The sequence below is a fragment of the Thunnus albacares genome, chromosome 15, assembly GCF_914725855.1.
Source record: "Thunnus albacares chromosome 15, fThuAlb1.1, whole genome shotgun sequence".
NCBI classification, from domain to species: Eukaryota; Metazoa; Chordata; class Actinopteri; order Scombriformes; family Scombridae; genus Thunnus; species Thunnus albacares.
This window is the reverse complement of record NC_058120.1, coordinates 27181880-27196572: the sequence shown is the minus strand read 5'-3', so window position 1 is coordinate 27196572 and position 14693 is coordinate 27181880. Positions and strand designations below refer to the sequence as shown.

The following is a 14693-nucleotide window of genomic DNA, read 5'->3' as shown; positions in this document are numbered from 1 at the left end:
CTGAAATTTGCTGCAAAGTTCAGCCTTGAGTTTAGTCAGGTGTTGCGGTGCACCGCTGCAGAGTTGTACGGAGGTGCAGGTGTGTTTATTTGTGCTCTAGAACCGATCTGGCTTTCTCGCTGCTGCCGCTCCCTCTCTTCATTCAGTCTCTAGCTTGCTTGACCACAGCTGCTCTCTCTCTGTCTCTCTGTCTCTGTCTCTCTTTTTCTCTCATCTTTCCTAAAATGAGTCGGGAAGCCTTAACATTATCAAACAAAGACAAATGTCCTCCCCTTCTCTTAGTTATGTCTTTGTCCTTCCTCATGGCAGAGTTTTACAGCTCTCTCTCCCGCTGATCGCCAGCTGTGATTGGCCATCGCAGGGTTGCGTTTCTCCAAAAGTTGATTCTGGATCAGCTTCCTTGCTGCAGGCGCCGCTGTGGCCAAAACCTCAGCAGCATAAATACACAACCCCCATTCAAATGAATAGAGGACTGGTGTTTTCACTTTAAGAACATAGAACATTAATTACCATCTGATCCTGACCGATCAAGTTAATGAAGTCGCAACACACTTATCGTTCCTGCTGCTGTGTGATGCTGCAGCCAGCTGTAGGCAACAAACAGAACATCTGTACTGATGTTTCTGCGAAATCCTGGATACATTCAGTGACACCTGAACGACATTATTGTAAGATTCAGACATTAATCTCATACGTTACATTAATAGCTGTGGCCTACGGACATTTCAGTAGATTACGTCAGAGATGTGAAACACTAGAGAAGTAAAATACATGAAAGTTGGTTTGTGTTTGTGGAGAGCTCTTTGTGTGTGCTCGCTCCTCTGCTAATTAAAGACTGGAGGCTTTTGTGTTCTCTGCAGTTTTCATTATGGACCAATCAATGTGCTGAAATGTGGAGAAAAGTGTGAAACAATGGAGAACTGCTCTGCTCACTCAATCAGATGCAAAACAACGGCAAATTACACTTAGCTGCAAAACTCTATGGGTGTGTTTGCACCATCATATTATTAGCGCAAAATCTTTTAATGAATCAGACCTTGAGACGACGCAGATAGTGGCTGCAAATGATGGTCCGTTCTCTGGCCGAAGTTTATGAAATTGCAAATGTTGAACTTTCCAATAAAAGGCTTTTAAAGTATTGTACACCAGGGTTACGCTACATGAGCCTTTTTATGTGTTTTTTTATCCTCAACATCTTTAAAAGTGTTGCTAATCCTACCACAAATATTTGCCCTGGCAGAACTTTCAGTTAGTTTGAAGGAAGCTGGAGATGAAATGACCTGTGAAGATGGACTTTATTGCCGTGCGGCTTTTGTTTTTTTAACCTTTTCATGTGTATCCAGCGGTCAAAACGTCCTCACCCAGTCCTCACCCCCCACCACCACCACCACCACCACCACCAGCAGCACCAGCAGCCACTGTACAGGTTTCACGCAGGTCACTGACCTCTCTGCATGTCCTCACAGAGATTAACAAAGTTCCTCCCTAACAAATAGACACACAAACACAGAGTCATCTGCCAGACCTCTGTACTCTCTGGTGACTCTACTCCTCTGCAGCTAGAGTGGAAAAAAAAAAAAAAAGTACAAGTTGTGCAAGAAGTGAAATAGAGTCTGAAAAGTCAAGAGAACAGGGAGGAAATGTAGGATTTATCAATGTGGACAGATGGAACGTTGTGGCTCAACTATTCAGTCTGTCCTTTGTCCCGGTGGAGGGAGGACGGTTTCTCCTCTCTGCTGTCCTCTAGTGTTTCATCCGGACTCACACGTTCATTATGAAGCCGTTTGGGGTCTTTTGAGGAGCAGGAACTCAACCTTTAACATGCAAATGGTTTTAAATTGACTTGTGTAAATGTCACGACTTCAGTTTCTACTTGAAAGATGAGAAACCTGGGTGAAGTTTTGGTGTTTTATATAAAATATCTTTTGGTTTTCATAAGTCAGATGTGCACCGTCTTTTAGGTGCTTTATAAAGACAAGCAAGTATGTGGTTACTATCGGAATTGTCATGTTAATCCCATGTATCCAGAATATTTAGTCAAAAGAGGAAGTTTGTCTCTGGGACTCTTCTACCTACAGTAACTGTTTAATTCAAAGACGCACACACGCAGAGTTGCTAATTTCAGGGTTTTTTAAGAAAACAGTCAAATACAAATATGACCTTAAATGGACCATAGCTCTTTGTATGCAAAGTGGATTTTCAACTGAAATGGGTTTTTGACAACCAGTCGGACCAAAAGATTAGCAATTTAGGTGGACTGCTCAGTCCATCGGTCTGTCCAACGGATGTCGAAAGCAACATATTTCCACAGATATTTCTCACATTGCCATAAAATGTTGTTGGAATATCAATAGACCCTTTTCACAGAAGACATTTTGACTTGTAAAAGCAGGAAGGTGTAATTAATAACATTTCCCAGTAAACCATATCAGTGAGGATCAAAACATTTGAACTGGCTCATCTAAATGGAATACAGTCATCATTAATATTATTATCATTATTTCCACCTGAGCTTTTCATGCTTTGACATGTCAAAATGTCTGCTGTGGAAAAAAGGTCTATGAACCCCAGAGGATGCTGGGTAATCCTTTTGGTGACCCCTGACCTTCAGTTCCCTCTGATCCTTCCCTTGGTCCATGACCTGATATCTCAAAAACGTATGGCTGGATTTTGTTGACATTTTCAGTAGATATTATCTTACCAAACACCTGTGTCTGTGTATATTTGCTACAAATACGTTTTAAATCCTTTTATTAAACATAGTTTCTAGTATATTTAGAGTATATTGAGTGTATGTAGAGAGTAATAATAGAGTAATTGACGACACCAGGTAGACACATAGCGAACGAAGAATTTAATTGCATTGGTAACTTGTTTATTTCTGCATATGACAATAAAGCCTTTGAATCCTCTGAATCCATTTTCATATTATTGTTGCTGACAGCAAGACTGGAAGTTTCATGGCAGTTAAGTTTAGAAACAAAATGCTTAAAAAAAGTTGCACAAAATTATTTTACAGGATGTTTAGTGCATTTTAGAAGAACTTCAGGAGTATCGTTAGTGGATGTCATAACTGGTGATACACAATAATTGATTGGCAGAGTAGTAATCAACCCGTTATGTAATAAACAGTAAATGTCTGATGTGTTTTACATGTTGAAATGTCGCTGTGCTGTCTCTTGCAGATTTGTGTACGAACTCCCCGCAGACAGCCGAGGAGCTGGAGAGCAGGAACAAAATGCTGCGTCTGCTGGACTCGGTGATTGATGCTCTTGTGTGGGTGATTTCCAAAATGGGCCTGACGACCCAGCAGCAGACTCTGCGCCTTGGACACCTCACCATGCTGCTCTCCCACATCCGCCACGTCAGGTAACAGCCAGAGAGTTGACAGGAAACTGTGAAACGGCAGCAGAATACAGAGAAATCCACTGGAAAAACATCATGTACTCATAGATATTTACATAAAAACTAGTGAAAATTTCTCTGTTTTTTTTTTTGACAAACGCATGCACATTTACGTACTGTATGTGTACACTCATATGCAGGAACATAGACTATGAGAAAGAAATCAAAATAATTAGAAAAAGAAAGCAAACAATAAAGTTAACGTGCATACTGTACATGCATTCAGAGAAAGACATGGAAAATAAAATAAAAAAGACTTAATTCACATCTAAAATGGCACATTTTGACATTACTGTATTATCCAATGGGTTTTTAGTGGAAATATCAAATACACTCTTTAAATATAGTAATTGTATCTTGTTTTATATGGTTTAAATTGTCAAGTCAGTTTTATTTATATAGCGCCAAATCCCAACAGAAGTCATCTCAGGGTACTTTTCACATAGAGCAGGTCTAGACTGAACTCTTTAATTTACGGAGATCCAATGTTTCCTCCATGAGCAGCACTTGGCGACAGCAGCAAAGGAAGAACTCCCCTTTAATGGGAAGAAACGACAAGCAGAACCGGGCTCTAGGTGGGCGGCCATCTGCCTTGACCCGGTTGGGTTTAGAGCAAAAGAAGGAGGGAGATACCTGACATAAGAGAGTCAAAACATCTTCATTTATTGTCTTTTAGTGATTTAAATTTTATTTATTTATCATTAAAATGGTTGGATGTCAAAATCTGTTTATAGTCCCAAAAACATTTGGACTGGCTCTCTGCAAACCTGACATTTAGACTCATATTCAGTTTCTCTCCAAGTACACAGCTGGTTTCATACTCGACTTAAATGACTGGAGCTTGAAACGGTCCCTGTGCTTGTCGATGGGTATCTTAATGAGAAACAAAATAGGAAAAAGATCATTCAAATCCACAATACAATCTACACAACAACACAGAGATAATGGGTTAAATCAAATACTGGGACACTGTACTGTTCTCTTAATATTTAGCATTATTGGGTAGAAACTCTTTATATATAGCAGTTTAAAAGCTTGTAAAGAACTCATGTTGTAAGAATAATGTGTGTGTCAACTGCTGATTCTGTATATGAGATGATCAGTCTTATAAACTAGTTACGCCTACGCGTGTGACACATTAGCCTCACTCATATAATCAGTTGGCACACTTGGTAAACTGTATATTGTGCTGCATTCACATCATATCAGCGTTATCACATTTACAAGTTTCCCTCTAATAAATAGCTTTCATGTCAACAACCGAGTTGTAATTCTCTCTCACTCAAACTGATACGACCTGGCACTTTATAATACAGGAGCGCCTGAAAACCGAGCGAACATGAACACATCACGTCGGCCAAAGTCTGTCGTTCGATGTAATTAAGCCCCAAATTTATTTTTCAATGCACAGTATTTTAAATTCTCACATGACCAACTCAGTTATCATACAACCTTCTTTTCCCATCTCTACTATCAAACCCATATTACATGAAGGCAGCATTACACTACAAAAAGTCTGTATTATTGACTCCAAAAGTCTTGTTTTCTTAAAAAAAAGGGATAAAATCTGACAATGTACAAAGCTTATTCAAAGTCTTTTAAGAATTTTCTAGAAAATAGTTTTGAGGTATTGAAATGACACATTAAAATTGATGTTTAAATCATGAATAATACATTTTAAGTACATTTTAACTTGGAAATAAGACCTTTAGTACTCAATAATAAGCAAAAATGCTCTGCTCTCTCCGCAGTAACAAAGGCATGGACCATCTGTCCACCATGAAGAGGAAGAACGTGGTGCTGGTGTACGACCTCCTCCTGGAGATGCTGGAGGCCAACACGTCCAGCAGCAGCAGTCACACGTCTGCGTCCTCGCTGAGCTCTGACACCGCCTCCGAGCAGCACCAGTACCCCCAACCCCCTCCAAACCCGCAGCCCGGCGCAAACCAGACCACCGCCGACCACACCGCCGTGCTTCCGCACGGACCAGCTGATCCAGCTCTGATCATGGACAGACACCTGCAGGCTTCGGCCCTCCAGTCCACACCTTCACCGAGTTTCGTGGTGGCTCACATGGCTGTGGAGAGCAATGAGTAAGTTCAAGAAGTTATTTGAGTAAAATGGATTAACTGTAATAAAAGTATTAGTAGAGTGTAGTTTTATTGTGAGGTGAAAACCTAATGTCTGCAGTTGTGGACATTTTCATGCTTTCAGATCAGGTGAAGAAAGCGAGAGAGGAAAGAAGTAAAAACAAGAAAGTGGAAGAAGAAAAGGAGGAAGGAAGTAGGTATGATGGAAGAATTGCACAGAAAGAATGAAAAAACAAGGACAGATGGAAGAAGAGAAAAGACAGAGAAAAAGAAAGGATGGAAAAGGAAGGAACAATAAAGGAGGTATGAAAGAAGAATTGCAAGGAAAGAAGGAAAAAAGGAAGGAAATAAAGAAGGAAAAAGTAAAGAAAAAGGACACCAAACAAGAAAAGGGGGGAAAAGGAAGGTAGGAGGAAGGAAAGAAATAAGGACAGATGTAAGAAAGGAAGTAGGAATGGAGGAGAGAATAGTAAAGATAAAAAGGAAAGACAGAAGGAAGGAAAGAAAAAGGGAACAGTGTAAGGAAAAAAGTAAAGAAATAAGGAAAAGAGGGAACAAAAGTAAAAAAAATTAAGGACAAATTTATAGAAAGGAAGGAAGGGAGTACAGTACTTTTACTTATTTACTTTCCAGTTGGAGTATGTTGTGACTGAGTCGGTTTCAATCCAGTCACGAGATTCAGTCGTAGAGAAAAAAGCACCAGTTGATTAAATACCGTCCATCCTGTCCAAGTCTTGTACACCAAAAATATCTTGATCGTTTCACACTTTTCCTCACAGTTACATCCATCCTGAGCCGTGGTCACTGCTGGATTCAAGGGATGCGGGTCTTGCAGAGGAATCGAGGGACTACGTCATCGCTGAAGGAGTTGTCATGGACACCACCTTAGAGGGGTGACTGGACTGTAAAGAGACAAACTGAGACTGAACAACTTTCCACCACGAAAGATGGAGAAAAGGAAACAAACAAAAAAAAGGATAAAAAAAACAGAAAGTGCTGTTGTGAGGTAAAAGTTTTTTTCTCTTGTTGAGATGTTTTTAGTCTTTGGGTATAAAAAAAAAAAAGCAGTTTTTGATTGAATGTATATTTTGTGTGCGTAAATATTTCTCGTGAATGTGCACTACAGTAGGTGTTCATGAGAACATCGCTAAACTCTGCCAGTCGGTTTGTGCTCTTTTTTGATATACAGTATTTGTATCTTTTTTTTCCACCTTGGTGTTATATCCAGAACAAGCCATCTACAAACCACCTGCAGTGACTTACAGAAACATGCATGTGGTCAACAGTTAACATCCATTTCCATTAATACAGCTGTAAAAGGGCAGTGTTTTCTATCACACTGGTGTTTTTTTTTTTCTTCTTCTTCACTACTATTGTGTACTTTAGTGTTTTAATCGGTGCCTGTTCATCCAGGATTTTTCTACTCTCCTTTGTACAAAGTCAGTCAAGTCAATAAGCAGAAGTAGAAGTGGCCTTTTCACAAAATGACTGTTAAAATAGCTTTTTTCTCTGTTCATCTGGCTAAACTAAGTCTGGATTTACACTTTATGATATGTGGCACAGATCTGTTCTTTTTACTGTAATGCAAGTAAACTACATCTAATTGAATTAAACACTAATGCACCAGCAAAACAGTCCAAATAACAACATTTTTAACATTTATGTAAACTAAACAGCACAAAAAGTCAGGAAATTTGTGTTTGGTACATTATTTCTTTGTTGTAACAATGCTTCTTGGCAATAAATCTTATACTGTTGGAAAGCCTGTTTATTTCCCTTTTAAATGGTGCCACATTTGTAAGGAACATGCATTTGTGGCCCAGTGGCATCCCATTCTTCAACCAGCATTTGTCGCAAGTCAGCCAACGTGGTTGTGTTGGTCACTCTGGCACGAACAGCACGCCCAAGCTCATCCCACAAGTGTTTAATGGGATTGAGGTCAGGACTGCTGGCAGGCCATTCCATCCTCTCCACTCCCAAATTCTGGAGGTAGTCTCCAATAAACCCCACAAACTGACAAATGCTGATTGAAGTATGGGATGCCATCCCACAGCAGTGTGTGACCAGGCTGGTGACCAGCATGAGGAGGAGGTGCCAGGCTGTTGTGGCTGCATATGGTTCTTCCGCACGCTACTGAGGCTCCTGTTTGTTAAATAAATAAATTGTTAAATTGCTAATATGTCTTGTTTCTTCAAACTTCAATCATCCAATCCACCAAACACCAAACAAGAGTCAATGGCAGAATAAGCTGTTTGGCATTGGCAGAGAAGATTTGGCATATTTTTCATGGGCGCAACCCAAATACTCTGCTCTGCTGCTCATCCCACAAATGCATGTTCCTTACAAATGTGGCACCATTTAAAAGGGAAATAAACAGGCTTTCCAATGGTATAAGATTTCTTGCCAAGAAGCAATTTACAACAAAGAAATAATCTACCAAACACAAATTTCCTTACTTTTTGTGCTATGTTTACATAATGTATTCTATAGTCGATGACAGGATGCATATTAAGTCCTGTAGCCATACTTACATTATATTAAATTACACTTATTGTCAGCAACTGTGATGTTAGCAAGGCAATATGCTAACATTTCACATGTAAACTCTATATGCATATTATACCCCAACATACCAAATATTACTTTCTAATTGCATACAGTACATTTCAACTGACATGCACACGTACCCTGTTAATAATACCAAACTAAGACAAACCACAAATGTTTGCAGTTTGGCTAAATCAAATTACTCAGTCCAAATAACTCAATGTACATGTATGCATATGTGATCTATACACATGCATTTATGACGCCTGTTAGCTGTTGACAGTAATAATAACATGCTAAGGCTGGCACATTGACATGCCTAATCTAAGCAATGCAACAAAATAAAATGTTTCAAAGTTCATTCTTGACCTCTTGCAATAGTATGAGTTTGGAAAAGCTAGTAAGTGGACCTGGAGTTAGGATTATTACACATTGACTACACAGAAGTTCACAATAACTGAATTACTGTTTATCCCAGTTGTACTTAAAAGTTAATGTTACATACTAAATGTTAGAATTACCATGTTTACTGTTTGCATTTTAAGTTTTTAACATGATAAATGTTAATGTTAACGTGCTCTATATGCCAAACGTTATTCTAGATTTTAGAATATTTGCCTGAAATAAATTATGTGTCACTGTAAAAATAGAAAAACATAGTCCAATTTAACTTAGTGCACATTTATGTATACCTGATGTATACATTTTGGATCATGATAGCAAACTGCTATAACTAGCAACTAAATTCCTGACAGCCACAGCGATTACTGCTAACATGCTAAATGCTAGAAAATTATCATATCACATATCACTGACCATGTTAGCAACTAAATGAAGACTCTCTTGTCTCACATTAGACATTTAGTTGAGGACATGAAACTTCAAAAACAAATGACTGAATTTATTTGAACCTTAACTACAGGATCAAAGCTAATATGCTATATGTTAGCATATTACTATGCTAACTGCACACATGTTGGTATCCTAACAATTACTGCTAACATGCTAAATGCTAGAAAATTATCATATCACATATCACTGACCATGTAAGCAATTAAATGAAGACTCTTGTCTCATATTAGACATTTAGTTGAGGATGTGAAACTTCAAAAACAAATGACTGACTTTATTTGAACCTTAACTTCAGGATTAAAGCTAATATGTTAGCATATTACTATGCTAACTGTACACATGTTGCTATCCTAACATGCTTAACTTTACACAATAAACAACAACACAACTCTACTTTAATTAACAGCTAACTTCATTAATGGTGACATGCTATGTTACCATTTAAAACAAGCTAGCCTGCCAAATCTATACAAAAAGTTTGCATGTTTTACTGAATTAAACAGTGTTTGTTTTGGTGCCATGAAAGTAAAACATAAAAATACAGTCCAGTTTAATTTCATGCACATTTATAATTAACACTATCTGAATTTAAAGATGTATATAAACATCGATTAGAACAATTTTTTTTATAATTTACAACTAAACATGATGGAATCTTGAAATTTATGCATCTTCATTGTAATATATATGCATCTCTGTTATAATATATGCATCTTCTCTAGTGAATAACACCAGAAGAAAAAGCTAAATATGAACAGCAGTGCAGAACTCACTTTTGTTCTGTTATAGCCTTGTTTTGGAGGCTTGTTTACCGTGGTTACAGTCAATTAGTTGTTTACCCATATCACAACTCTCCTGGAAAATTTCATACCATCCATCCGAGTCCAAATGGCAAAACAAAACAAAAGAGTAAATGCAGAGTTTTGGATGAAATGCCCTGAATGCACCACTGATTGTTTTTTTGGACATCCAGTCATGAGTCTGTGCCACTTGTCTGCCAGTGTAAATGCAGCCTTAACGCCAGATTATCTTATCACTGCTAAAAGACAGATACATGTTCACTATTCTTTCTTTCCTGATGTCTGTGGCTTGTAGATGCATGCTCACACACACACACACACACACTTCCATAACACAGATCTTGTGAGAAGTTTTTTGCCTGTCGAACCTGTCAGCTCTTAGCCTGGATCTTTCTCTAACACAGCGATTACAGTTAACGCAAAGCAGCAAATCATGGTAAACACGGTTTATTGTCAGTCAAAAATGACAATCTCTACATCCCATAAATACAAGTTCACAAAATAAATCAAACTTTACACACCTTCTTGTTGTTCGTTTATGTTCTGTTAGACCTCTGAGCAAAGTGCGAAGCTGAGATTATGTACAAATTAGGATCAAGATTTCAAACAGGAAGCCAGAATTCAGTCATACACAGAATCCTTTAGTATCAATACTATTAGCATTGTAAATAACCTACATTTATTGATCTTTCATTGTGCATGTAGACAGCTACATTCGATGCCCAAAAGGTTCAGTTACATTCATGTTCTACTCCGAGTCTGGCACGTTATAGATTTTCCAACTGCATGGGAGAAGTGTTTTTTTTAAAGCAGTGTTCAGGTAAATTCCACACGCACATTACAAACAATAACAACAAATTGCATTTTAAAAATTCTTTGTTTTAACCTGTTTGATGTTTTGATGCCTGCAGGGCTTTACTCCATGGGTCAACTCGGGTTGTGTATGGTAAGTTGTGAACCTTTTTATAAAATTAGTGTTAAAGGATGTACTTTAGATTTTTTTGATTATAAGATGATGCCGTGTGTTCTTTGTTAAACAGCGAAAAGGCAGGATGTGTAGTGGTATTAATCTCTTGACACAGGACTCCCAGATAAAGCTAATACCCCCCTGCATGAATATTAACCATTTCTCAAAAAAAAAAGAAGATGGAACTCCCTTTAAAGCTTCATTAAGCAATATTTTTGATATTACATTGAATCAAATGACTGTGTAGTGTGTAAAAAAAAAAAAGGTGGCTCATAGTGCCAATCCCACTGAGAATGAACTCCCAACTTTGTAGCTGTACAGAGATTTTAGCCTCTTTCAGCTAACAGTTTTGGTTTTACAGCTGTAGATGGACAATATGGTTGAATCTCACTGGCACTTAACAACCCTCCATAAAAAAAGATCATAGCTAGCTGTTCTCAGCTAACAAGCAGAGTGTAGCTATACGTGTCCAGGACCAAATAGCAGATGGACAAAGTTAGCTACTAGCTGTTTTAATAAAGTGGAACACCTGTAGACTGAACAGTTGGCCATGAACACCAGTGGAAGGATGATAATGTTTTTTGTTTTCTTTCTGTTTTCTTTATGTTAGCTTTACACACTAGACTAGCTATTGGTGTATAAAGGGTTGTGTTTCAGTGTGTTTAAAATATTTCTGCCCCTCAGTGGTCAAAAATTGCTTAATGCAGCTTTAATTTGAGGATCTTTGCAAAATCTTCAGGTTCAGTTACCTGCTAAAATCTTCAAAAATGACCTCCAAAACACTGGCCATGAAATTTACATAATCATAGGAAAATATTTGTCTCAAAGTACTGGCAGCCACTTTTTTATGTTTGTGGCAGTTATTGTCCCAATGGTAACTCTGTATAAACGTATAGAAAGATGTATTTCAAAGTTATCATTTGACCAGGTGTGACAGTTTTCAGTGCCACACTCAAACACACATTCGTACACAGAAACAATAATTTATCTATTTCTTTCTCAGTAGTTGCCATTATATACAAAATTCATTAATAACAGCATTAAAAGTACATTGTTATCTGATAAAAGTATGATAATTCAAAAACCATTTGGCTACAGAAAGGCATGTCTGCAGATGAGTCACTGCCAGGATTTTAAAAAATGGTCATATCTTACAGATCTTCATATCTTAAATACCTCTAAATCAAACAACAAAAACAAAACAACACACCGTATTTCCTTAATGTACAAAATGTGCTAACAAGTGGCTGCCTTCTATGAAAAAAAAAAAAAAGGTAAAAATAGCTGCTGTGGTAGAAAATGGCCAGCGTAGTCCTCAATTTCTGGATGCTTTGGTGATAATTGTCCTTTATCCTCCAAACTGGATCCCACGGACTATTGTCAGAGTACAAAAATGAAAATATACTGTAGATATCAAAATAAATCTTGAGACATTTCTTTTCTTTGCACCATATGTTGAAGATGGTCGGTGGGGGGGGACGTCAACTACATTTAAAAAATCAAACTTTTAAAACAAACCAGTGATATGGCTTTTCATATGTGTGGCGCTGCTCCACAGAGAATAAATAAATAAATTTTTAAATACACCAATAAAATTTAGTCAAAAAAAAAAAAAAAAACACAAGATGAGGCCTTCATATAGGAACGGCGGTGCTTCTTTTGTGGAGGGGAGAAGGTGTCTTTTGTGTGGTGGTGAACTTGCATCTTAACACTGTTAAGGAGTCCATTTTGGATTTCAGCCTTTGTCACGGCTTCAGTCTTCCTCCTCCTCGTCAGGAGAAGTTAGAGACGAACTTCACCGCTGAGTGTTGTGGCAGTTTTCATGTGGGAGGAGGGCCGTTGGTGTAACGCAGCATCGGATAGAAGGAACGGGCGAAGTTGTTGGACAGTGTACAGCTGTAGTCTTCCTCAGTCAGAGGCACCAGGCAGGCCAGAACTAGAAGCATGAAGAAGAGCAGGTGCAGGGGGAAGGCCGCTCGTAGAACCCGCAAGAAGAAGGGTCTGTGTGGGGAGGAATCCCTCCTCTCCTCCCTGGATATGAACAAAGTAGGCTTATTAGTTAAAGCTGGAAAACATGGGTGAAGGTTGACTTTAAAGGAATAATTTGATATTTTAGCTTATGTACTGTCCTGCTGAGTGTTAGATGAGAATATTGATGCCACTATCGTCTGTGCGTTAAGTATGAATGGCGATTAGCTTAGCATAAATACTAAAAGCATAAATACACCCTAGCAGTAACTTTAAAGCTCACTAATGCTGTGTCTCAAATCACATAACTTCTGTACTTACACTTAACATTTTGAGTGCATAAGTGCGTTCACACTGAGAAGTATGGAATAATGCAGTGCACTGTGAGTACCAGGATGGTGCATTCAAAATGGTCAAAAAGTTGAGTGTGGAACTGTGGACACTTCTCGTCCTCAATGGTCGCCATCTTGGCTACGTAGCGGAAGGGGATGGACCACTTTTCAAACTGGAAATGGTGGCCGGGTACGTTGTAACTACGGTGAACATCGCCACATTATACAAATATAAGTTATACATGTGTTTTATAACACTAAGCACCACTATACTGTTGTCGGATATAAGCCATCAGTATGTTTTTTGGGTTAATTTAGCAGTCTGTAATGATTTGGTAGCGCGAACGATAACGCGAATGCTAAAGCTAGCTAATGCTAATTTGCGATCGTTATTTCTGGTAAGTGCACAACAGCTGTTTTTCATTTGAGACAACACTACCCTGTCAAAATTTGCGCATTACGCCAGTAATATATAGTGTAAACAGCGTACCACATGAAAGTGTACTAACAGAAGTATGTGATTTGAGACACCGTTTAATTAACACATATGTTGTTAGCTTAATTGATACACAAACAGAAATGTAAATATGACATTGAAGTTTTAGAGATAGACCAAGTAAAACCACTTTTTTTTAAACATTTCTATTTGTGTGAGGATTTAAAAAACAGATATGTGTTAATTAGTGAGCTTCAGACGTGTTTGTAGCTGTAATTTTGATTTTTGAACAGCGCTAGGCTAGCTGTTTCCAGTCTTTATGCTTCGCTTTAGCTTCTTACTTAACACACAGATGTGAGACTGATACACTGTAAATCTTCTCATCTAATGCTTGTCAAGAAGGCAAATAACCATATTTTCCAAAATGTTCAACTGTTCCTGAAGAACCAGTGGTTTCGTTTGTTTGAAGGATGAGTTCACTCAATATTTCAGCATTATCTCGCCATGCAGATGCAGTTTTGGTTTTATTTTACCAGGTTTTGAAATGCCTGTTTATGTCTCGGTACAATAAAAGGTAAATGGAATTTTGTTTGTGGTGTTCAAAGCATTGAAAAATTACAGGATAATCCACAGACTTCACTATTAACAATTTTCATTGGAGCTATTTATTTGGTAGTTCCAATGAGAACTGAATACTTCCTGAGTAACAATAACAGTTTAATTTTTCATTTTGTGAGCAACTAATTTCCATTTACCTCCATTTTATTGTGATGGAGGCAAGAAAAACTGAAAACCTGGGCAAATGAAATAAAACAAACTGGCCAGAAAGTGAGATTATTTTTTGTAATTTGGGTGAACTGAACCTTTTAATTAGTTTACTAAAAATCAAGTAATATAATAACAGTTAGCTTGTAAAACGTACCTTCTAGTCGCTGGTTGTCTGACTGTAGCTGCCTGTAGACCAGCCTCCTCCTAAAGCAAAGAACAAGTTAAAAAGGCGTTAATCACTTCTCTACTTTCAAAATATGACTGAACAACTGAAGAATTACAATTTAGTGATATAAAGTAGATATAACGTCAGTGTAGCTTCACAAAAAAGGTTAACTTGTCCAAAATTACAATTAATAATGGCATACCTCTAAAACTTGTGACTTATAATCACTCACCTTTTAATTTGAGATTTAATGTCAACATGCTAATTGTGAGATTGTTAACATGATAGCATTAGCATGGTAGCATTTGGTAGCATGGAGCTGCTCCGGGCGAGATATGAGTCTTATGTCCCAAAATGGCCAC

The 14693-nt window shown here is 37.9% G+C and overlaps 2 protein-coding genes across 17 annotated transcripts in view; one reads left to right on the top strand and one right to left on the bottom strand.

The window, feature by feature from the left end:
* esr2b (estrogen receptor 2b) overlaps positions 1–7208 on the top strand; it is a 42119-nt gene extending 34911 nt beyond the window's left edge. For 2 of the 5 annotated variants that reach the window (XM_044374158.1, XM_044374159.1), the window contains 3 exons: positions 3186–3369; positions 5157–5498; positions 6275–7208. In XM_044374158.1, coding sequence (XP_044230093.1) covers positions 3186–3369; positions 5157–5498; positions 6275–6392 — 644 coding nt within the window. In that variant the 3' untranslated portion in view covers positions 6393–7208. Of the gene's footprint in view, positions 1–3185; positions 3370–5156; positions 5499–5595; positions 5693–6274 lie in introns of those variants that run through there. The other 3 variants (XM_044374160.1, XM_044374161.1, XM_044374162.1) reach the window with 3 other exon arrangements.
* A 2917-nt stretch (positions 7209–10125) lies between these two features.
* syne2b (spectrin repeat containing, nuclear envelope 2b) overlaps positions 10126–14693 on the bottom strand; it is a 160036-nt gene continuing 155468 nt past the window's right edge. For all 12 annotated transcript variants that reach the window (XM_044374145.1, XM_044374144.1, XM_044374149.1 and 9 more), the window contains 2 exons: positions 14320–14369; positions 10126–12692 (listed from right to left, as the gene is read on the bottom strand). In XM_044374145.1, the coding sequence (XP_044230080.1) occupies positions 12482–12692; positions 14320–14369 (261 nt within the window). In that variant the 3' untranslated portion in view covers positions 10126–12481. The remainder of the gene's footprint in view (positions 12693–14319; positions 14370–14693) is intronic.